Source organism: Lepidothrix coronata, unplaced genomic scaffold, assembly GCF_001604755.1.
Source record: "Lepidothrix coronata isolate B3197 unplaced genomic scaffold, Lepidothrix_coronata-1.0 Scaffold18, whole genome shotgun sequence".
NCBI lineage: Eukaryota > Metazoa > Chordata > Aves > Passeriformes > Pipridae > Lepidothrix > Lepidothrix coronata.
In genome coordinates this window covers 2,264,856-2,288,290 of record NW_016690198.1, presented here as the reverse complement: position 1 = coordinate 2,288,290, position 23,435 = coordinate 2,264,856, and the positions used below count along the sequence as shown (strand labels likewise).

Below are 23,435 nucleotides of genomic sequence, written 5' to 3'. Positions count from 1 at the left end.
ACCACAGAGGTTGGGAGTAACCTAGTGGGACTAGTTTGCTGCAGAGCTGGTGGAGAAAGAACAGATGAGGAGCAGAACTAAAACATATTCTGTTTGATGACTCCAGCATCATCTGGTAGTTATGCTTTCTGTATTAATTCTTTGCATGTAACTGTACAGATGTTTCAGCCTCATTACTCATAGGGCCTTTATTAAACTTTTTTTCTGCACTGAATTTGCTTTTCAGATATACCATTAAAGCTCTGGTGGGAATTTTTCATAGTATCAAGTTATTATTGAGTGTTGCATTTAATTACCAGTTAAATAAGATCTATAAGTGATGCAAGTATTCATGGATGCAACTAACAGACAGGCTGCTGTGGGGCCCTTAGTAACTCCTCTATATATTTGCATCTGGTGAGGTTGTCTTGTAAGACTTAGCATCTATAAAAGAGCAATATGAACTTGTTATTAAGAAAGTTATTGGTGAAATCCACCATACACTGAAACGTAAGACATGCTTGTAGAACATTAAAAGCAACTTGCAGTTGATTTCATTTATTCCAACAATGGAAGAAGACTTCAACTTTTCTTTCGCAAAATAATTGATTTTTTTTATATTCTTTCAAATGCATAATAATAATAATAGCATAAAAAAATCATTTAGATTGGAAAAGGTCATTACAATCATTGAGTCCAACCGTTAACCTAGCACTGCCAAGTTCCTCATCGAACCAAGTCCCTCAGCACCACATCTATATTTCTTTTAAAAACCTCCAGGGATGGTGTTTCAGCCACTTCCCTGGGCAGCCTGTTTCAATGCTTGACAACCCTTTTGGTTAAGCAAATTTTTCTAATATCCAATCTAAACGGTCCCTGGCACAAACTGAGGCTGTTTCTTCTTGTCCTATTGCTTGTACCTGGAAGAAAAGACTGACTCCCGTCTCACTACAATCTCCTTTCAGGAGTCAAACTGACAGTGTTGTTGATCCCCTCTTCCAGATCATCAGTAAAGATATTAAACAGGATTAGCCACAGTATTGAGGTCTGGGAAACACCACCTGTGACTGAACACCAGATGGATTTAACTCCATTCACCACCACTCTTTGGAGCATATAACCTGTTCTACTTTTTTATTAATTATGTGATGATTATTAACTATGTGATGACTTTGGCTATTACTTCTCAAGAATGGGAAATATTATTGACACAGTTTTTGACGCATATTTGAAACATCCACTTCTCATGGTCACTGTGATATATGCATTAATGCCAATAGTTCTATTAGTTAAAAAAAATCAAAGTGCATTTTTACTGACTAGAACAAAATTCAGTGTAAATGGAAAATGGAAGTAATACTGCAAGTCCACCATTTGGGCTTAGCTGATTTATTTCCAGATTTATACAATAATTTATACAGGAAAACAATGTATTAAAAAATGAGAGGAGTTGCTTCATACTTCTTTCATGAAACATGAAAGTAGCTTCACAAATATTGTGCATGAATCCCACTGGTTTTGTGCTCCAGCCTTACCTTGGAAACTGAGTTGGCTGCATGCATAACCACCAAGTAAGAAGTAACTGGTTTGTTTGTGATGCAGTGATGAACTTAGTCCAATGCACAGAAACAAAGTGAAAATCAGAGAAAAATAAGTTATAAAGCAGAAACATTTGAGGAAGAAGAGATGCAAGGAGAGATGAAACCTCAGCCACTGGCAAAGAAAATGTAGGGAAGCATCCAGTAGAGTCAGCAGCATAAAACCTCTAGGTCCAGTTAACCACCTTCAAAAAATAATGTTTTGGTTTGTCCTGAAGAAAAAAATAAAATACTAATAACACTCCAACTTGAAATATTGCTTGATGGAGGGTCAAGGAGGCAAAGGAGGATAAGAAAAACTAGTTTTAGTAGAATGCCTGTGAAAATATTTTAAAATAAATCAAAAAGGGCTTGAATTAGGCATTTAAAATAAATATTTTCATGAATTTCGTTGTGAAAAATCCTATCCTGTTTTTGCGTAGCTTCATTTTATAGCAGAACAAGTTTGTGGAGAGCTTTAGTGTTCATCTACAGGTGCAAGATGTGCTCATATCTGCTACAGAGGATTTTTTTACTTATTAATGGTTGTTTTCTTATTATCTCCTTAAATTTCTTACTGCTTCACTGTAAAAAAACCCCAGCCTACAATTTGAAGTCTTCATATTCCTCAGCATAACATAATTAGTGACTGAAAACACAAGTTTTCTACAGCTCTGTAGGTTTTGATTTCAGAAATTTTTCATGAACAAGTCTAAATTACTTAGAGATCAAAATGATAGTAGGAGGGTTTCCTTTCTAGTTCAGAATACGATATGCTGACCTGGGAGACTGGCACATGTTCAGTTTATCGATTCTGGCTGCTTTTATGGCAGTGTTCCAGCACTGGCTGCTGAATTTAGGAGGAAGCTGCCATCTGCTGTTAGGACTGCCTTAAATCTGTTGACTGCAGCAAGATTTCAAATGCTGACTCTTGGATTTAAAGGGGTCTCCTGGACACTGGTTTCCTGAAGCTGAACCAGTCTATTTTCTATGACTAATTTGGGAGGGCTGAAATTTAAGTGTGGACTTTTTAAAGTATCAAAATGAAAGAATGATCTGTGACCATTGAACCATAAAATCTTGGAAGGACTCAGAGTGGCTTGGAGAATAAGAAACACACAGTCAGTGCCAAAGTTAGCTAAATACAGAAAGATCAGACTCCAAAATCCAGAATACAAATGTGATCTAGAAGCACAGAATTGGGAACAAGGAATCTAGACCCTTAAATTGACACTGACTTGGTCCGCAAGGAACAGCTCTGAAGTGGTGAATACGTGGGCTGTATTTTTTAACTTACATATATTTATAAACAAAACTTTAGTCTTATGGGGGCTAGTGAAGTTACACTTCTAAAAATGACTCTGGGAATGATACAGCTAGAGAAGATATATGCAGAAATTCTCAAGAGTTGAATTAAACCTAGTATTGAGTAGCATAACCACAACAGAACCAAGGCTTTAGTGTATACCTATCTCCAAAACAAATAATGAAAATAAATTTTCCTTAGGTAGCTGGACAACAATTTATTTTAAGTGGGACCAGGAGGAACAGCAGTTTGTAAATCATGCAAATGAGCAGTAGCTGAACTTCTAAATTCACTGTGACTAAAAATATTTGATAACATTGACTGGATGTAGGTGGATCTCAGAGCTACAAATACATTTGGATTGGAGCAGATTTCTGAAATTGCTTGTACTTTTTGCACTACATATGATTAGTATTCTGTGAAATACAAAATTTCAGAGATTTTCTTTCCTAACATTACTAAGGGAACAAGATTTTATAAAACTCTATGAGGAGCTGAAACGCAAAAATTTAAATTAATATGGTAGAGACAATATAAAATTTACTGTATCATTGTCTATATCTCTCTTTTGCCATCATTTTTCAGGGAAGCCCAACTTTTTGTTGAAAAGTTCGAAGGTGCTCTTGGAAAAGGAAAAGGAAAAAAATTCTATGCATACAAAGTGATGATGACCAAGGTAAATTGTTTGTTTCACTAACTTCCTGTAAAGCTAATGGCAAACCTTTTGTAAATTATTGCCATAGGTACTCATCTTCCAAAGCAGAGTTCCTTGTCTTTCTTTGCATTTTAAAACTTTTATTTCCACTGCCCTCGCATGAAAGTATTTCTAATGAGAACTGACAGTTGGATTGAAACTTCTTGTCAAAACAAAAATCAACTGTTTTACAGGAGTTTTCAAGAATTTAATATCTTGTGAAAGTTAATTTCTCTTGGTGTAGATTGGGTATTTGTGTGGACTGAATCTAGAGTTCAGTCTTTCTCTTGAGATTCGCATTCTTCCAAACACGTATTTTGACTTAGTTTTATGTTCTGACACTCCTTTACAGTACAAATCTAACTGTGTTGAATTGGAATGGTTTGGGAGATTCACTTCAAAAGCACACTGTTGCCCCAAACTAAAATGCTGATGCAGAAAAGGACTACTTGTTATGACCAGGTTTACCCTTAGACTGGATTTTGTACAAGCAACTGTGTGATCCCGTCTCCTAAGCATTGATGGTCACAAAAAGTAATCAGGCTTTCAAACTCAGTTGGACATAGGAAGCTCAATTACAGAAGTTAAACTCATTAATAGATAAACTCCTGGGTAAAGTATTTGTAGTTAAATGACATAGCTTAAGCTCCAGATTTAAATTTTGTATAGCAAAGGAAATAAGAAATTAAGTCTCAGAAACAATTCTAAAAAAAAAAGAAAAAGAAAAGAAAAAGGAAAAGAGAAAGAAAGACAAAAGGGAAAAGAAAGAGTAAAAGGAGAAGAAAGAAAAAGAATAAGAAAAAGAAAGAGAAAAAGAAAAAGAAAAAGAAAAAGAAAAAAAGAAAAAGAAAAAGAAAAAGAAAAAGAAAAAGAAAAAGAAAAGAAAAAGGAAAAGGAGAAAGAGCATGACACAAAAGGAAATGATTAGTTAATAATTGTGGAAGAAATAGAAACTTCACACAAAGCCAATAGGAGACATATTCAGAACAAACAAAAGGAGATGGTTCTTCACAGGCTGTTAATCTGTAGACTCTGACAAAGGATGCTGTGCTTGGTTAAGGGCTTCCATTAGCTCAAGGGAGAACTGAGCATCTGGACACTGAGATGATGGTGTGTTTTTTTTTTCTTTTTCCGTGACTCTTTTCAGAAATGGATGAAATTTCAAAGAGACTTTGAGAATTTTAAGACAGCCTGCATACCCTGGGAAATGAAAATTAAGGAGATTGAAAGTGAGTAAATAAAAATAGTATCAATTGTCATACTTCTGATGTCTGCCAAAATGATAAATTACTTCAGAATATGTGTCAGTATTCAATGCATAGTTTAAAATCAATTAGTATTTATTTTTTCATTAATATTGGTTGAGCTTGATATTATAGTTAGTTGAAAATTTCCCTGAGAGGGTATTAGTCACTTCATAGAAAAAATCGTCCATACACAGGTACCAGTTCAAGAGCCAGTGTTGAAGTTAGTCTTGGAAAGCTGGAATTGGGATTTAGCTATTTCCTACCTTCACTTTATTTTGTCTGTATTTATAATATACAGATTATACTACACAGACTATACTGCAATTATTTCTGCCATTTTTCATTATCTTGATCTTCTTGTAATATGTATTTCTCTCATTCTCAGACACATATTATAGCACAGAGAAAATGATAGCAATCTTGGATGTCCACATATCCTGAACATAAATATAAACAAGGCAACGTAGTTGGTACTATAGGTATGTTTGATAGTAGATGTTTGTCACAAGTCAGTTTTGCCTTGTAGTTCCAGTGATGAATTTAAATTGCAGCCCTTTGTTTGGAGCACATTTGACTTAACTGCATAGATACCTGACTGAGGTTTTGCCACTGATGAAATGCAGATGAAAGTGCAATGAAACTTGTTTTAGAAAAGTTGCATTTGGAAGGATTTGTGGGTTGCATCAAAAGGCAATAACCAGAACAGTAGAAAAAACTGGAAAATGATAAATGGTGAATTTTGTGGGGCTTTGGATTGAAAAAAAAACCTTTGAGGAGAACTTATATAATGTCCTTAAACGTACAGTCTACAGACTGTTTAACAGATTATCTATTCTCTTGAGGAGGAGTTTAGAACACATAATCTATTATGGATACATAATAGCTATTTTGAGGATTTGTAAGAGTAATGGTTCTGCAAGATTCTTGCACAAGCTCTTCTGCTAGTAATAACTTCCAACAGGCATATTTCTTTCCTTTTAAAATAAGAATGCAAAAATGGAACAGGATAATTTTTCCAGACCTGTTTCTGTATCTATTTATCTTTTCATTTGAAACAAGTAAAGTTTTTGCTGAAGGGTACCAAAATCCCAACGGGATAGTTTCATAATCTCAAGGGGTAAGATTGCAAAGTTTACTCCTTTTCTTTAAGTTTTTCTTCTGTTCAATATATTGCTAGGGAAAGCTGCAATTGCTTTTACTTGCAGAAAGGATCATCTGCCAGAATGCCAGTAATTTAAGGAAGCCTTCACCTGGTAATAGGACTGCCTTCACACTGCATACTGGTAGAACACATAAACAGCAAAGTAAAAGAAAGAAAGGGTACAAACATTTGCAGATAATATTGTTCTTCCCTTATGAAAAAATCTGGTGAGCACTCCAATAACAGCGCTGACAATCCCCATTGGCTAATTCTGTGCTGCTTCCTATTAACATTGGGCAGGTGCTGGCTTAGCATGTCAAGAATGCTTAAAATCCACATCAAACAGAAAAAAGAATAAAAGGAATCAAAATGTACTTACAGAGGTTACCTAATAGTAGCAAGTGTCATAGCTTTTATATGATCCTAGGTAGTCCATATAACTAATACCTTTATATTTTTTATTTCTGTTTTCTCATCTGGGTCAGTGAATACTAGTATGCAATATGCAAAAAAAGCTAGTAGAATTATGGTAATAAAGACGATTAAAAGCCTCCACTGATTTTCTTTATTTTAAATAAACTTTGATCATCTTCATCCCTAGGTAAAATAACTTCAAACAGCTACTTTTTGTCACATCTGATGTTTTCACAGGTCACTTTGGCTCATCAGTAGCATCTTATTTCATATTCTTGCGCTGGATGTATGGAATAAACATGATTCTCTTTGGACTGACCTTTGGACTTGTAATGGTGCCTGAGGTGGGAATCTTTTAAATTTTCATTGAAAATTGCCATAGGAAACTGCCTTCTAACAGGAAAGGAAGGCTCGATATGCAGATGGGACCCAACTCATAGGGAAGTCTGCTGTCTCCCAGGGGCTTAGGTAAGAGACATTACTGAAAAACTCTCCAGTCTAATAAGGCCACCTGAATACTATCCATTACTGGTTGTTCAAGCTGGCAGCAATGGAATAACAAAGAATTCTGAGGACATCAAAAGAAGCTTAAAGGCCATGGGAGGATTTGTAGAGGGATCAGGAGCACAGATAGTGATTTCCTCAATCCTCCTGGCAGCAAGAAATAATACTGATAGGAATAGATAGATCCATCAGGTCAATGAGCGGTCCAAGGTTGGTGTAATCGGAAAAATTTGGGTGTTTTTTGACCATGGGTTGATCTACTCAACACCTGGTCTAAGGCACCTATCTCAGGGAGTAATAAGGGTTCAAGCCACAGGAGCTCATGGGCCTTGTTGACAGAGCTTTCAACTACCTTGGAAGGGTGAAAGAGACAAAACTAGGCTTACCAGCAATGAACAATGAGATGGCATGCCAAACCAAAAAAAAACAAGCAGTAATGGGATTCCTCAATTTGCTTCACGAGGTGTGGGCTAAAATGTAACATACATGGAATGTTCCTACACCAATATAAAAACCACGAGGAACAAACAAGAGGAACGCAAAACTTGAAACCTGTGACTGGAGTACCCTGTTGGATAGTTACATGTTCTTCAGGAGGGATAGCTAGAACAAGAGGGGTGGAGAGGTGTCACTGCATGTAACAGAGGGGATAGAATGTATAGAGCCCACAGTTGGCAATGGCACAGTTGAGAGCCTCTGGGTAAGAATCAAGGGGCAAACAAATAATGCAGATGTCATTGTGGGAGTCTGCCATAGGCCTCCCAACCAGGATGATGATACCAACAAATCACTCCTTGAAGGAACTAAGGGACACTTCCAAGTCAACCGCCCCTGTCCTTATGAGGGGCTTCAACTTGCCAGAAATGAACCAGGAGCATCACACAGCTGGTTCAACCCTGGCCAGAAGATTCCTAAAGAACCTGAATGACAATTTTATGGAACAGGTCCTAAGGGAGCCAACTCAGAAAGATGCTGTCCTTGGTCTGCTGCCTATCAACAGAGAGGATGTCGTGAGAGAAGAGGAGACTGATGGCCATCATGGCCACAGCTACCATGAACTGATTGAGTTTAAAACTTCTGTTGACAGGAGGAAAAGTGCCAGCAAAACCTCAACTCTGGACATGAGGAGAGCAGAATTCAGGCTGCTCAGAGAATTAGTAAGGAGGGTCCCCTGGGAGAAATGTTTTTGCAGCTGCTGAGGTCCATCGGTGCTGGTCACTTCAGACCACCTCCTGAGGGCACAGGAGCAGGCAATTCCCAAATGTTGGAAGTGAAGAAGGCAAGTCAGAAGGCCAGCTTGGCTGGGCAGGGATCTTCCTTGGAAAGACAGAAAAAAAGGAAGGTATATGCCCTGTGGAAGCAAGGCCAAGTGAGACTGGATGAATTCAGAGATGCTGCTTGCCATTGTAGGGAGAAAATTCATGTGGCCAAAGCTTGACTGGAGTTGCAGCTGGCCAGAAATGTGGAGGACAATAAAAAGAGTTTTTTCAAATCTATCAATGGCAATAGGCAGTATAGAAATATTATTGGCCCATTACAGGATGAGGATGGTCACCTCACAAAAAGGGACAGAGGTGTTTAACACTTTCTTTGCCTCTGTCTGCAACATCAGTAATGGATCAAGGGGGTCTCAGCGCCTTGAGCTGAAGGAGTGTGACTGCGAGATTGATCAACTTCCAGTTGACCCAGAAATTGTGCGGGATCTGCTGCTTCAGCTGGATCCCTACCAATCTATGGGGCCTGATGGGATTCATCCCAGAATCCTCAAAGAACTGGCTGACATCATCACAAAATCTCTTTTGATAATTTTTGAGCAGTCTTGAGAATCTGGAGAGATCCCAGCTGACTGGAAGCTGGTGAACATTGTTCCTATTTTCAAGTAGACCAAGAAGGAGGATCTTGGAAACTACAGGCCTGTCAATCTCACTTCAGTGTCTGGTAAAGTTACGGAGAAGATTATTCTGGGAGGTATTGAAAAACATACGAAAGACAATGCAGTCCCTGGTCACAGCCAGCATGGCTTCATGAGAGGAAAGTCCTGCTTGTCAAACCTGATTTAGTCTTATGAAAGGTAACCCATCTAGTTGCTCAAGTGAAGCCAGTTGATGAAATCCTTTTGGATTTTAGTAAAGCTTTTGATACTGTCTCTCACAGCATCCTTCTAGACAAAATGTCCAGCAGACAGCTGGATAAACACATCATGTTGTAGGTGAGCAATTGGCTCATGGGTCAAGCACAGAGAGTAATAGTGACTGAAGTAACATCAATGATCTGTCACTAGTGGGGTTCTGTAGGGCTCCATCTTAGGTCCTGTGCTCTTCAACATCTTCATAAATGACTGAGACACAGGATTGGAAAGAATACTAAGCACATTGCTGCCAGTGCAAAACCGGGAGGAGCTGTTGACTCTCTCAAAGGCTGGGAGGTCCTGCAGAGAGACCTTGACAAATTAGAGAGATGGGCAATCTCTAGTCATATGAAGTTCAACAAGAGGAAGCGATGGATTCTGCACCTGGGATGGGGCATCCCTGGCTGTTGGTATAGAATGAAGAATGAGATGCTGGAAAGCAGTGTCATGAAAAAGGACCTGGGGGTCCTGGTCGACAGCAAGTTGAATATGAGTCAGCAGTGCCCTGGCAGCCAGGAGAGGCAACTGTGTTCTGGGAAGAATCAGGCCAAGCATCCCCAGCGGGGTGAGGGAGGGGATTGTCTTGCTCTGCTCTGCACTGGTGGGGCCTCACCTTGAATGTTGTGGCAGTTTTGGGCACCACAATATAAGAAAGATATTAAGCTATTAGAGAGTGTCAAAAGGAGATCTGCAAAGATGGTGAGGGGCCTTATGAGGAGTGGCTGAGACTACTTGATGTATTCAGCCTGGAGAAGAAGAGACTGAAGGGAGACCTCATTGCAGTCTACAACTTCCTTGTGAGGGGAAGAAAAGGGCAGGCGCTGATCTCTTCTCTGTGTTAACCAGTGACAGGACCTGAGGGAATGGCCTGAAGTTGTGTCAGGGGAGGTTTAGGTTGGATATTAGAAAAATGTTTTTCTGCCAGAGGGTGGTTGGGCGCTGGAAGAGGCTCCTCAGGGAAGTGGTCACAATACCAAGCCTGACAGAGTTCAAGAAGTGTTTGAATGATACTCTAGGACATGTGGTGTGACTCTTGGGGATTATCCTGTGCAGGGTTAAGGGTTGGACTCAATGGTCCTTGTGTGTCCTTTCCAACTCAGTGTATCATGTGATTCTGTGAGATGTCATAGGATTGGACCCCTAAATAAGTTTTAATCTCTTTGTGATCCATTTGAAACTATTAAGGTGTACTAAGCCTGTAAAGATGTACTTTCTTTGTGGACAATTGTCTCTACAGAGAGATGCCTTGAAATAGACATGACAGAAAAAGGTAAAATGTATATAGGGTTGTCCACTGAAAGTGTGTTTTCCTATGTCTGGGATGACATAGGTATGATTTTGTTTGATTGTTTTGGGGTTTCTTGTTTGTTTGTTTTTTTGTTTGTTTTGGTGATTTTATGGAGAACTGAGTAAAGGAACTGAGACTAAGAAGAAGCCAAGTGGAGTATCTTGACTAATATGTGCATTGCAGTAGGAAGATTCTTTATGGGGCTCAGAGATATTTTCAAATGTAATACTCACATGGTAATAAGGCCCAATTGGGCTGTAAATTCATGAGAGAAACCTGTCATGCTTTGTATTGTTTGCAGTATTACAATTAGTAATGGTACTTAGAGCAGATGTAATTCAAACAGATATTACTTCTATGAAATGTAATATTGTTTGGGTTCCTTTGAGCCATCATATTGTCCTCCTGAAAGCAGGACTTTTACGGAATTGAAATGATGTGCCATCTCCCTGATTTGAATATTCCATATCCTCTTAGCTTTCTTCTTTTCTAGTAAGCAAATGGGAAACAATCAGGTAGGAATTTCCAACAAATTCCTAGTACAGCATTTCAATAGCGTGATCCATTTTCCTTAGAAGCCAAAACAGACAAAATGCCCAACGGTTTTCAGGTTAACCCTGGAAGAGGACATATACTGTGCCTGAGCAAGCATCTTCCCAGTAGCAATGGGATTGTCAGAATCCAAAAACTGATTCCCTGCCATCTTCCCACACATTTCAATTAAAAAAACCACCCAATAAAATCCATAATGCAAGAAAAATTAATCTTCTGTTCTTCTCTGTAAGAAAAACACCATTGATCAGAGAAATTTGGACTTCTGTGTTGCCTTTAAATGTAAGAGACATAATTTGACAATCCATTGAGCCTAGTGGAACTTTATATTTAGAAAACACCATTGAATGTATATGTTAGGCACAGTTTGAATCACTAATGTGAGGATCCATGAAAGGAGTTGTACAAGTACGTCATTCTCGCTAAGGAGTTTAGGAGCATAAAACAAGTCTTCCTAAGAAATGACAAAACACTCTCCCTTCCTTTCCTTCCTTAATATTTTGCTTTAATATATAAATCACTCTCATTTTTTGGTTTCAGGCTTTGATGGGTAAGCCATATGGCTCTTTACCTAGAAAAACCGTCCCAAGAGCTGAAGAAGCAACTGCTATGAACTTTGCTACTCTCTGGGATTTTAGTGTAAGTGCATGATGTTGCAGTACTTCATATTCATATGACTCTTTTATTCATAAATACTTCATTGTTTAATATTCAGTGATTTAATATGAATTATTTCTAGAGATAATTTGCAATAGAATTAATTTACATATTTTTTTCACAAGCTCTCTGTATAGATGTCATTCAGGTTCTTTAGGAATCTTCTGGCCAGGGTTGAACCAGCTGTGTGATGCTCCTGGTTCATTTCTGGCAAGTTGAAGTCCCCCATAAGGACAAGGGCGGTTGACTTGGAAGTGTCCCTTAGTTCCTCAAGGAGTTATTTGTTGGCATCATCATCCTGGTTGGGAGGCCTATGGCAGACTCCCACAATGACATCTGCATTATTTGTTTGCCCCTTGATTCTTACCCAGAGGCTCTCAACTGTGCCATTGCCAACTGTGAGCTCCATACATTCTAACCTTTCTATGACATACAGTGGCAGTGATAGACTCTTCTAGGATCAAAAAAAGGATAGAAATATCTTTCTAAATAGCTGCGTATATAACATTTTACAATGACTGCTTCGTGAACTGATATTACATCTAACACATCAGAAGCTGTATTTTTGAGTGACAGTAAGATTATATCTAGACATGGAGCTGGGAAGTTAAATAACAACAATTAAATTATAAAATGAGAAATCAAAATGTCAGAGAGATATCTGAGTAAAAAGGAGTTACAGTAAATTGAAGATTATTTAAAGAGAATAGAGACTAGAAGTGCTTTTTACAGAAAATTGGAACAATGTTTTTAAAAGAAATGTATTTGAGAAAACATGAATGCAGACATTGTGGAAAGACAGGAGAAGTTTATAATAATTGTCAGAAATGGAACATGAGAGCTCTGAAAAAGAAAGTGTAATAAACAACAAAGTAACAGTTTACACAAGGAGCAAATGCATGTGCAATAAACACAGAATTAGGCAATGAAAGACATGGATCCCCTGAAATATGGAGTGGAAAAAAAGAATTTTCTTGAGGCATGTCAGATTGACAAATATTCCCTTAAGACAATGAGATCTTTGTTTAAACAGCACAGGAGATAATACCTTTCATCTGCTACCAGTACTTGTATGTTACCAAGTATGTTACAAATATATGAACACACACCACCAATCATTATTTCATCCCTGTAAAAAACCCAACAAAAATGCAAAAACCCCCAACCCCACCAGTCCATAAGACAGTAAATAAAAGATGAGCACAGCCTATCTTTTGCCTTTTTTTTTTTTTCTTGAAATTGTATTTGTGTTGTTGACATGGTAAAGAGAAACACTTTTGGCTTTTAATAGATATTAATTGGAATTCAGTTTTAGCATATATTTTTCAGGTAATAGTCCAAACATAAAAAAAATCAGACTCTCAAAGCTTATTACAATAAAATATTTGATCAACACTCTTTCATGCTTGGCTCACAAGGGAGTGAAAGATATCTTCCATGCATGCCTACCTTTACAGAGCTAAAGTTGTTTCAAATTTTACAGTGAAATGCAGTTGACAAAGGCCAGGAATCAATATGCTGAATGACACACAGTGAAGGAATTATCTTTAACTTTGCAAAATATAGCAACTTAAAAAGTTCATAATATATAATATATAAGAGAAAGATGTTATTAATTTTAAGGAAAATGGGCAACTGAAAAACAGACGGGAAATATATGGCTTTTTTAACTCACAACCCCCCCAGCTTGTTGTATTACCATCAAAATAATGCATCGTCCATCCTTCAACTACATGTTCAAATACTACGTATTTGACTTGAAATCCTCACATCCGTCTGGAGCTTTGCCATTGCTGTGCATGAGCTAAGCTGAGCTTGTAAAGACTCTGGCTTTGGTCTTCTTCTAGGAGGTGAGTTCTTGCTCTGAGAATTATCAGGAAGTTTTAGATATTTTATCCATGTCGATACCAGCAATTTCTTACAGTTAATAAGATACTAGTAAATTATTCTGAAAAATCAGTGATCTGAGCTGTAGAAGAGCAGGCAGTTCCAATTAAGATACTTAGAAAAGAAGATACACTTTTAATTGCTGAGAAAGCCAATGCACTCATCTTGCAACTTTTATAGCCTTGGAGTTTACTCTAAATGTGTAAAAACCCTACCTACTGCATAATCACCCATAAAATGCAGCTACCTATTGGTTAATATATATTGAATGATCACCCATCAGACAATGAACACATAGAATTCCATATCAAATAGGCTATGTAAGTAAATTTTAGAAATATGAATATTAAGTTAAAAATCTGGCATTTAATCTGCACATAATCTGAAAAATAAATTTTGTAAAATAATATACTTTTGTCTTTACAAGAAGTTTGTGGATTAAGAAGTTTTGACTCATTAAATTGTAGACAGTGTTCACGAAGAGTTTTAAAGATAAAAGATTTTGAAGTTGCTATGAAATATTTTATGCCTTTTTTAAAAAAAGGACACCTTTTCCATCCTGTGAGATTTATTATAGTTTTGCTTACAACTGATTTGATTTCATTGAAGTGAATGTTTCAGTACTTTGCTATTGTTACAGTCGGTGACTATGAGCATAATTAAGAAATGTAACGTTATAATTTTTGCTGACTTTTCAGGGCTTTGCACAGTATTCTGTTCTCTTTTACGGTTATTACAATAACCAGAGGACAATTGGATGGCTGAAGTTCAGGATGCCTCTTTCGTATTTCCTTGTTGGGGTTGGGACTATTGGCTACAGCTTTATGATTGTCATACGAACGTAAGTGTTCCTTGGCTCTAGAATAAAGTAATTCAAAGAAGCAAATAATTTCACTATGGACCCCCAAGACTGTCTTTTTAAAAATATGGTAATTGTAAGGACAAGGCAATGCAAGATCAAGTGCAAGGCCGAAGTTGTGTAAGATTCCTTCAACCTATATTATTTTTTGTTCTGCAGCACAAGCTTGTGTTACAGTGTTGTGAAAGTGGGAATAGATCTTTACTGGAATAAAAAACCCACTTCTGTCCTGATCTTCAGAATAAAAAATGAATGCATAGAGTATGGAAGAGAGCTGTTAGCCTATCTTTCCATAATACTTGGCATCTTTTCATGACACTTGTCAGCTAACATTCACGAAATTCAATTGTTCTACATTTAATGATACCTTATGTGAACTAAACTATTTTACAGAGCAGGAAAGAAGCATATGGCAAATAATTCCATGTGTAGCTCACAGTCAGCAATAAATGCTGCCATTTTTTATAATCTTTACTACCCTTGATTCAAGCAAAATGACTACCTAACACAGTAATACAGTTAGCCCCAGCGGTGGCTTCACAAAATGCCTATGGTGAAAAAAATCAGAGCTTTGCAGGTCAAGATTCAAAGACATTTGTAAATATAGAGAAAAATGCAGTTAATCTATTTCCACTGTTTCATGCTGAAGGCAGTATTTTTCATTTGCGTGAGCACTGGATTAATTCACATTCTGTCTTTCAAACTGGTTCCTACGTGGGGCAAGAAGCATTTCAGAAAAAAAAAAAAGAAAAAACCAAAAAGTCTTCAGTCACATATATGTATTTTTGGAGAGGAAACAAACTACCACAATAAAAAAGCAATTAATTTAGTTCAAAAATATATTTTAAATTTTTTTTATAATGATTAGAAAAGTTTTAGTCTCAGATAATTTTATTTCAATGACTGTCACTCAGACAAAAATAAATAAATGCCTTCTAGCAGAAAAACCCTATAGCCCAAACAAGGGAATATCCTTGAGTCGAAAATACATTGTATATGCTAACTTTCCATCTGGCCATATGACACTAATGCTGACCAACATTTAGATAATCATATGAGAGTGCTTGCAGACTTTTCTGCTCTTTTCTGTTTCTCCAGAAAGAAGTACAGTGGGCAGTGAAACTAAGAGCAGTGTAACAGGAGGTGCTACTATTTTTCTGCTGCTGACTGAGAACTGGGAAAGGAAATATCTATGTGAAAGAGATAGTGAAGATTATAAACACTGTTATTCTCTTTAAGGGAAATATTTACATAAAGGGTTGCTCTCTTCAGCTCTTAAAGTGCACAACATAAAATTGAAACATTTCTGGTCCCAAAGAAATTATATTCTAACCACAAGATTATTCATTATTTCATTAGAAACTCTTGAGAAGGAATTATCTTAGTCTATAAACTAGAAACAGGGCAGATTCTACCAAGAATCTTCCATGATCTCTGATCCTTCTGTATATAAACAACCCTAGTATTGATTTATGGCAGCTCAAAGGATTTGCTGTATTATTTGCTTACTATTCTCCTAGATTTGAGAGGATATGGTCTCTTAAGAATGTGGTATGCAGAATGCATTAATATTAATAACATAACTCTGCTGCACTAGTGAGCTTTAAAATAGATGTTGCCTTTTTGTCACTGATAAATAAATACATTATTGAAGGCTTTTCCCCTACCAATACACTTCATCCTTGTGCTTAATGATTTGAATTAGGTGACGAACTATGCAGAAGCAAGACCATGGTTATTACATGAATGACAACTGTTTGAAACAGAAAATTTTGTAGTTCAGATTAAGCCAAATCTGAAAAAGTATTCCTCTGAAGAAATAATATGATGTTTCTGCATACTATTATAAATCTCTTGTGTATGTGTATAGGAGATAGAAAGCTCTATTAGTGATATTTTGTATTCTATAACCAGATTTTGTTCTGGCTTGTTATTTTAGAATATTTATTATACACTTTGATATATTTATTTATTTCTGGGATTTTTGTATTTATTTGTTTGTTTTGGTTTTAGAATACTTTTTTAGAATATTTTATTTATTATAATTTCTCTCTTTTTTCTCTTTGCGAAGTGTCTAATAAAATCTATTGCAGTTGAGGATGCTCTGCAGCTTTCTATTTAAGAGATTGTTTGATATTGTTTTTCCACCGCGTTTCTTATCGAGCAGAGTTTTGTCAAGGTGTTAAGGAGGTACATTCATTCTTCCTCATCAAATTGGGTGTTGTGAGCTCATAAATTGTCTAAATATGAAAACCACCATCCTTTTCTCTTGTTTCTTTTTGCTTTGAGAAAAAATTTAGTATAACAACTGACAGCAAAAATGATACAGGGTTTGGTTTGTTTGGGTTTTTTTTCAGAAAAATGTTAAAACTAAGGAACAATTTAAAAATCATGCTCGCAAAGTAGAACTAGTTCTAACAAGGTCTTCCTGTGCCTTTCTACCTTTTGTAGAATGGCAAGAAATGCAAATGACGACGGTGGTGGAGATGATACAAGTTTTAATTTCAGCTGGAAAATGTTTACAAGCTGGGACTACCTGATTGGCAATCCTGAGACAGCAGATAATAAGTTTGCCTCCATCACAACAAGCTTTAAGGTAAAACAGAGCTCACTAAGGAGAGGTAACAGTATTTGTCTTTCACATTAATGTGAATCAGATAGAACTAAGGCCAAGTGTAAGTTGTGCCTGGGGCCTAGAAACTTAAACTCAAACTGGCATCATACTCTTCTGAATATGTGTCTTTGTGCCTTGTCATCTTATTTTTTCATTTTAATTTTGGAATAAAAAGGTTTATCATGTTTTGTGTCCTCCGTGCTGACAGTACAAGCTTTAGAAAAATTATTCTACTGTAAAAATAGTATTTTCCTTTTTCTCATCTCTGATGGCTTCCAATTTCTATGGTGCTCGTCTGAAAAAAGTTTTTTTGGATATTGGTCATATATTGCTAACCTCACATTACCACCTTCTCTTGTTACAGAGAAGAGAGATCATAAAATAAAATAATAGAATCATCTATAAAGGGCTATTTATCATGTCATAAGAATTGGCCTTAGAATTTTGAGTGTATACCTGCTTTTCAGTAAGAAAAGAAGATTACTTTCCTTGCACAATGTAATGTTTTTATTTTCAAATTAATTACGATATATAGCCCAATTTGCAAAACAATGTCAGATGTTCTTAGGCCTCTTTTCACTGTACAAGTATGTTGATTTCAAGAGTCACTGTGTGAGGAATCTGGGGCAAGGAGCGAGATGCACCACAGTGAAAACAGTGAAGGGGATATATTCTATATGTTGAATGTGAAAGAATGAGTTTCCACACTGGGGTCTCTGGGACACATCTGTGTATCATGTAAAGGAAAATTTATTTTTCCATGTAATAATATGCAGGGAATACACTGACAAAGTGTTGCCAGACAATGAAGAAGATGCTAAGCTTGCAGTGTCACTGACAACATGCATGAGGGGAGCTGGAGGACTAAGCGCCAGTTGCACTGCTCAGTTGCACACACCACCTTTCCTGTCCACAGCAGGGATATTGCCAATTTACCAATGCCTCCTGCCTATCTTCTCAACTGCAGGCATAACAGATAAATGCACTCAAAGTCAGAGTAAGTCATCAAGAAAAGATCCTAGGAAAACAAATACTGAAGAAATACAGACTTAAAGCACTGAAACTCTGTCAGCTTTCCCTGTCTGCCTATTAAGTCAGATACTGAAAGATATTTGGGGAAGATAACAAATCAATTGAGACAAAGGCTTAATTTTGAGAAATAAACTCATGAAGATTTACAGTGATCCTTGCAAATGAGTAAAGAACCTCAGAGATAAAGGGTGAAGTCTTGACTTGGGTGAGGTCATTGGAGTTCTGTTCAAAAGCTGCTGCAATGTCCTTTCATTTATGTGACAAATGCAAACTGTAAAAAGAGCAGAGCCATGCAGGGCAATTATTACAATGCAGGAGTTCAGCTTCCCCTCTGGGCAACTTATCTCTGTAACCAAACTCCCTTTCATGAGGACACTCCACAGTAAAAGCTCCTTCTGCAGCAAAAAGCTGGAGACTAGAGTTACACCAGTCTTAATATTTATCAGTCATGGTCAAGGGTAAATGTGGAGCAAATATTCTATTCTGAAGTCTGAAGGTCTGCACTGTCTACCTCTTCTGGGATTCCTACTACTGGATGGTATTTTTATTCCCTTCAAATTGCTGACTTTCAGAATGAAACTTTTTCCTCTTTTCTCACAAATGCACATTTTTAAAGTGTGACAGTTCCTTTGCTGACAGATAATCACACATCTATCCTGCTGTGTCACTCAGCCTCATATCACCTTGCAAGCTGACAAAACGTACTAGTTTCTTGTTGGCACATGAGTAAGAGCGTAACAAGACTCAGTGGGGACACACTCAACAAAGGCAAAGCAAACCTTGGGAGCCAAATCCCCAGAATTTACCAAGGCCTAAACAAGACTTTATGAGATAGTATAAGCTCATCTCAAAACATGAAATGCAGATGCGCATTTGCATCTTTATAATTTATTTAACTGACTTCTAACAATTTAGGAAGTAATATGGGGCCTTGATCATTAAAGTATTCGTAATATTTTTTTCTTTCTAACAAGTGCAGGAAGCAATCGTGGAGGAGCAGGAGAGCCGAAAAGAAGAAAATATTCACTTGACTCGATTTCTGAGGGTTCTTGCTAACTTCTTAGCCCTATGCACACTTGCTGGAAGTGGCTACCTCATCTTTTTTGTTGTCAGAAGATCCCAGAAATTTGCCTTGGAAGGTCTGGAGAACTACGGGTGGTGGGAAAGAAATGAAGTTCGTGCTAGCATATTTCTATGATAGATGTGGTTTGAAGCTGTGTTCCTCTGCTTTGCATGTTGCATTTTTTTCCTGATATTTAAATATTCTGAGTATGGGTGGTAAATATCTAACAAAAGAATTGCTTTTGACTCCTGCTTCATAAAATTTCTTGGTTGCTTCTTTCAAATGTCAATACAATGCTTTGTATTTAGTTTCCATTTGAGGCCATTATGTTTCCTCCTCTGTGCTCTTAAGATTGTTTTCCAGACCCTCTATGAATTCACAAGCTCTACTCAAGGAACCCAGTTTCCTGATGCTTTCCTCTGAGACTGTCCCAAGCAGAGTGACTGGTGTGGGCACAAAGTTATCTGGGGCCTCATGGATACAACTCTGCAGCGTAGCAGGAGGCTGAAACTCAAGCCTTCCCATTCCATCTGCCCTGTCCAAGGGTCCTATACCATTTCTTTTTGTCTAATCTGTGCCTAATGCTACTATATCTTTGAAAATATATGAGAAAAGTTTATACTTTTGAAATTTAGAACCCCATCAAAGTTTTTATATTTTGAAAAATCAATATGTTGCATTCTGTCTCATTAAAGCTTTGCATTTTCATTTGTAATAATTTCTCACTTTTCAACTTTCAAATTGCTGTGCCTCATTTCGCTTCTTATCTTAATAGCATCTGTTCCCCAAAATTAAAAGTGCCCTGGAGATGGGGAGCATGAGCAGTCAAGGCATGGAAAAATGGAGACAGAAAGCAAATGAGAAAAAACAGACATAATTCAGATATGTGGTAAAAATATAGAAAATAATAAAAATATAGGAAGTGAATGTTTGAGAGAAAAAAAAGCAGTGCCTTCTGTCCTGCCTCTCACATGTAACAACAAGAAAACTGTCAATAAAATTAACAGGTACTATATTTAGTACTGCCCAAAGAACACACCTTTTCTCCTAAAATATGTTTACTATGTATTCCAGTATGAGAACTAAGGGACATAAAATAAATTAAGTAGAAGCCAGGTTCAGAAAAAGCAAAAGGGAAGGAATGGTAGATGATGGATGCCAGTGCTATGGGTACCAAAATTTACTTTTGTGTGAAGGAAGATTTATATAAGGCGTAAAAGAGAAATACTCTGTGTGTTACTTGATGCATAATGAACAGACCTGAATGAACAAGTTCCCAAACTTAATGTAGTTGTAGTCTATGACTTATTCATATATGTTTGTCCTGTTATTGCTCATCCCTGGGTACCTGTTTGCCTCCACCAGCTTTTGGTGTGACCCAGAACATCTCCTCTTATGCCTCTGGGACTTGTTCCCTTGGGAGAATATGAGACACCGGAGTCAGTGACAATTTTGATTTAAGACTCTTCAGCACCACAACAAGACCCAACATTCCTATTGATAAACAGGATACACATCCAGTTACAATTAGTCTGAATTTTAGGAATTTGTGGTTAGTCACACCATCTGTAGTTGACTTGTTGCCATTTTGGGCCATATTGAGCATAATTTCTTAGGTCTGATGGTGACTAAGACAATGTGGTATTAACTATGTTAGATACTTTGAAGACCTTAAGATCAAGTTTGTGCAGTTCAGTACAAAGAGAAATTAATGAATACTTTTACGACCAAACTCTCATCACCTACTATAAGCACAAAAAATAGGACAATTCTCATAAGTGAAAATTTATTCAAAGTACTAATGTATGAAACTCAAGAGAACTGTTAATATAATAAGGTAAAAGGTAGCAGTCATTCAAATGTAAATCCTGTCTTTTTAAGTTATAAATCCAAGTGATGCAACAGATGAAAGCTACAAGTTTTTAGTTAGTTGTTTCTCTTTTGAATGTTATGAGGTAACAGTGACTTATTACTTTAACAAGATAATCCTAATTACAAATAACGCCATCTAAATAAATAAATAAATAAACATCAGTGAATTCCTGTAATCATGAATACAATATCTACATATTTGTCAGGGGTGCCACAAGCCATGCACAGAATACACTAATTGACTACAAGTGCAAAAAAACCCCAAAACTCATTTGTTAGCTCTAGAAGTCATTAAAAACCAAGAATATAAAAACAAAAAGAAAACTATTTACTTCTATTCATCAAGAACACCAGTCAAATGTACGCAAATTTTTAGTAGTAGGAACATACACATTTGCTAGTGAGTGAATTTATTTGTTGGTTTAGTGCCTTTCTGCTGCCATATTATTTCTGAGAAGCAAGAACAGTTTTAACTCTCTTGGCAGCAGAAAATCAGAAATTTTTAAAAGTTTATACTTGTTCTAGCAAAATGGATTCAAGCATGGCTCAGAAAAGCTTGTTGCAGAGCAATTATAAGACTACGGTCCTGTGAACAATTAATTTTTTGGTGACTAAATCAAGTTATTCTTCTTAGTTGTTCTGGTATGATGAATCTCAAATAAACATCTTTGTGCTTTCTAACAACCTTTACAACTTAGATCGAGAAAATATCTTCTGTTTATTGTTTATTGTTTTTAGTCCCTTACAGACACATGTTTTGTAATACAGTGTTATTTCACATTGAAGGTAGTTAACTGCACTCTTAAACTTTTTCATTCCTTTTCATTTATGGCTGGCAAAATGAATTAGAACAACAAGGTTCAAGTAGACTTGAAATAACTTTCAGCAATCACTTAGGAATGTCACATTACTGGATTGTCTCACTCATCTGTAGCATTTATAAGTTATGTTGTATTTTTAGTTTTCCATAAAAACTAGTTATGTCTTGTGTTTTTTGTTTGTTTTGTTTTGTTCCAGTAAAATTGTTCCATTTCCATACTGCTAAGATGATGAGTTAATTTTATTAGAGGTTTCTAAGAAAATCAGGCCTAAAGAAGAGGGACTGATTTGAATTTTCTTACGAATTGAGGAGATGAGATACGAGATGGAGAGCTGGGCCGTATGAAATCACCAACCACATGAAATTTAACAAGAATAAGTGTTGGATTCTGCACATGGGATAGGGTAATCCTGGGTATACGTAACAGTGGAAGGATGAGAGGCAGGGGAGCAGCTCCAGAGAAAAAGATCCAGGGGTTTGGGTAGATGAAAGTTGAATATGAGTCAGCAGTGCACTGTCAGCCAAAAGGGACAATGATGTCCAGGGGTGCATCAGGCACAGGATCGCCAGCAGGTTGAGGGAGGTGATTGTCTCACTCTGCTCTGCACCGGTGTGTCCCCACCTTGAGTCCCTTGTGCGGTTTGGGTGCTTCAATAGAATCAAAATATTAGAGCATGTCCAGAGTGACCAAGATGGTGAAAGGCTTTGATGGCCAGAGTAAAGAGGAGCAGCTGAGGTCACTTGGCCTGTTGAGCTTGGAGAAGAACAGGCTGAGTGGTGATCCCATCAAAGGGGAGCAGCAGAGGGGCAGACACTGAGCTCTCTCTGGGGACCAGCAACAGAGCACAAGGAAAGGGAATGAAGCTGCATCAGAGGAAATTCAGATTGGACATTAGGTAAAGGTTCTTCACAGACACTGTGGTGAGTCACTGGAACAGGCTCCCTTGTGAAGTAGTCAGGGCACTAAGCTTGTCAGAGTTCAAAGAGTGTCTGGATGACACTTATTTATTTGGCTTTCTTTGGGTAGTCCTGTGGAGAGCAGGGAGTTGGACTTGATGATCCTTATGAGTCCCTTCCAACCTGAGATACTCTGTGATTCTATGATTCTGTGACATCTAGAATTAATTTTAGGTGAGATCTCAGATAAATTAAATTTAGTGCAGTATTTTTGTAGGAAAGCTTTTTATAGAGTATCTGTCTGTCTTTGGGGAAGATGTGGTAGAGATGATAGCATAAACCAGTACTAGAGATAGGTTTTGTTAAGTCCTTCTAGAGTAGAATTTTAGCTAAATTATAGATTATGGTCAGAATAATTAACATTTGAATATTTTTGAAATTTATGTGAAATGGAAAATGAAAAAAAAATCTTATATCCATCTAAAGTAGATTGCAACTGACTTTTCAAATCTTTCTTCCTTCGTGAAAACAACTTGTGATACTTAAGACTGGATTTTGTTTTTTATTAAATCAAAACCCTAATGTGAAGTAGTAATGGCTTTTTCATCCAAATAAATAATAATAGAAGAATTAATTTCTAACATTTCACTGTAAACTTTTTTCTCCCCTTCCTCCACAGGTGAACATGGTTATGTCACTTTTAGGAATGTTCTGTCCAACTTTGTTTGATGTAATCAGTTCCCTGGAGAATTACCACCCTCGAATAGCTCTAAGATGGCAGCTGGGACGAATCTTTGCCCTTTTTCTTGGCAATCTCTACACTTTCATTATCGCCCTAATGGATGAAATCAACCTCAAGGCAAGATATTTACTACCCTTCACTATTTTTAACATGTCACTGGGC

General features: G+C 37.0%; 1 protein-coding gene across 1 annotated transcript in view; it reads left to right on the top strand.

The window, feature by feature from the left end:
- TMC1 (transmembrane channel like 1) overlaps positions 1-23,435 on the top strand; it is a 54,991-nt gene that overhangs the window by 16,382 nt on the left and 15,174 nt on the right. Inside the window, exons 5-12 of the mRNA XM_017807225.1 lie at positions 3,448-3,538; positions 4,704-4,785; positions 6,596-6,702; positions 11,371-11,469; positions 14,073-14,215; positions 16,685-16,829; positions 18,859-19,053; positions 23,211-23,390. Coding sequence (XP_017662714.1) covers positions 3,448-3,538; positions 4,704-4,785; positions 6,596-6,702; positions 11,371-11,469; positions 14,073-14,215; positions 16,685-16,829; positions 18,859-19,053; positions 23,211-23,390 — 1,042 coding nt within the window. The remainder of the gene's footprint in view (positions 1-3,447; positions 3,539-4,703; positions 4,786-6,595; positions 6,703-11,370; positions 11,470-14,072; positions 14,216-16,684; positions 16,830-18,858; positions 19,054-23,210; positions 23,391-23,435) is intronic.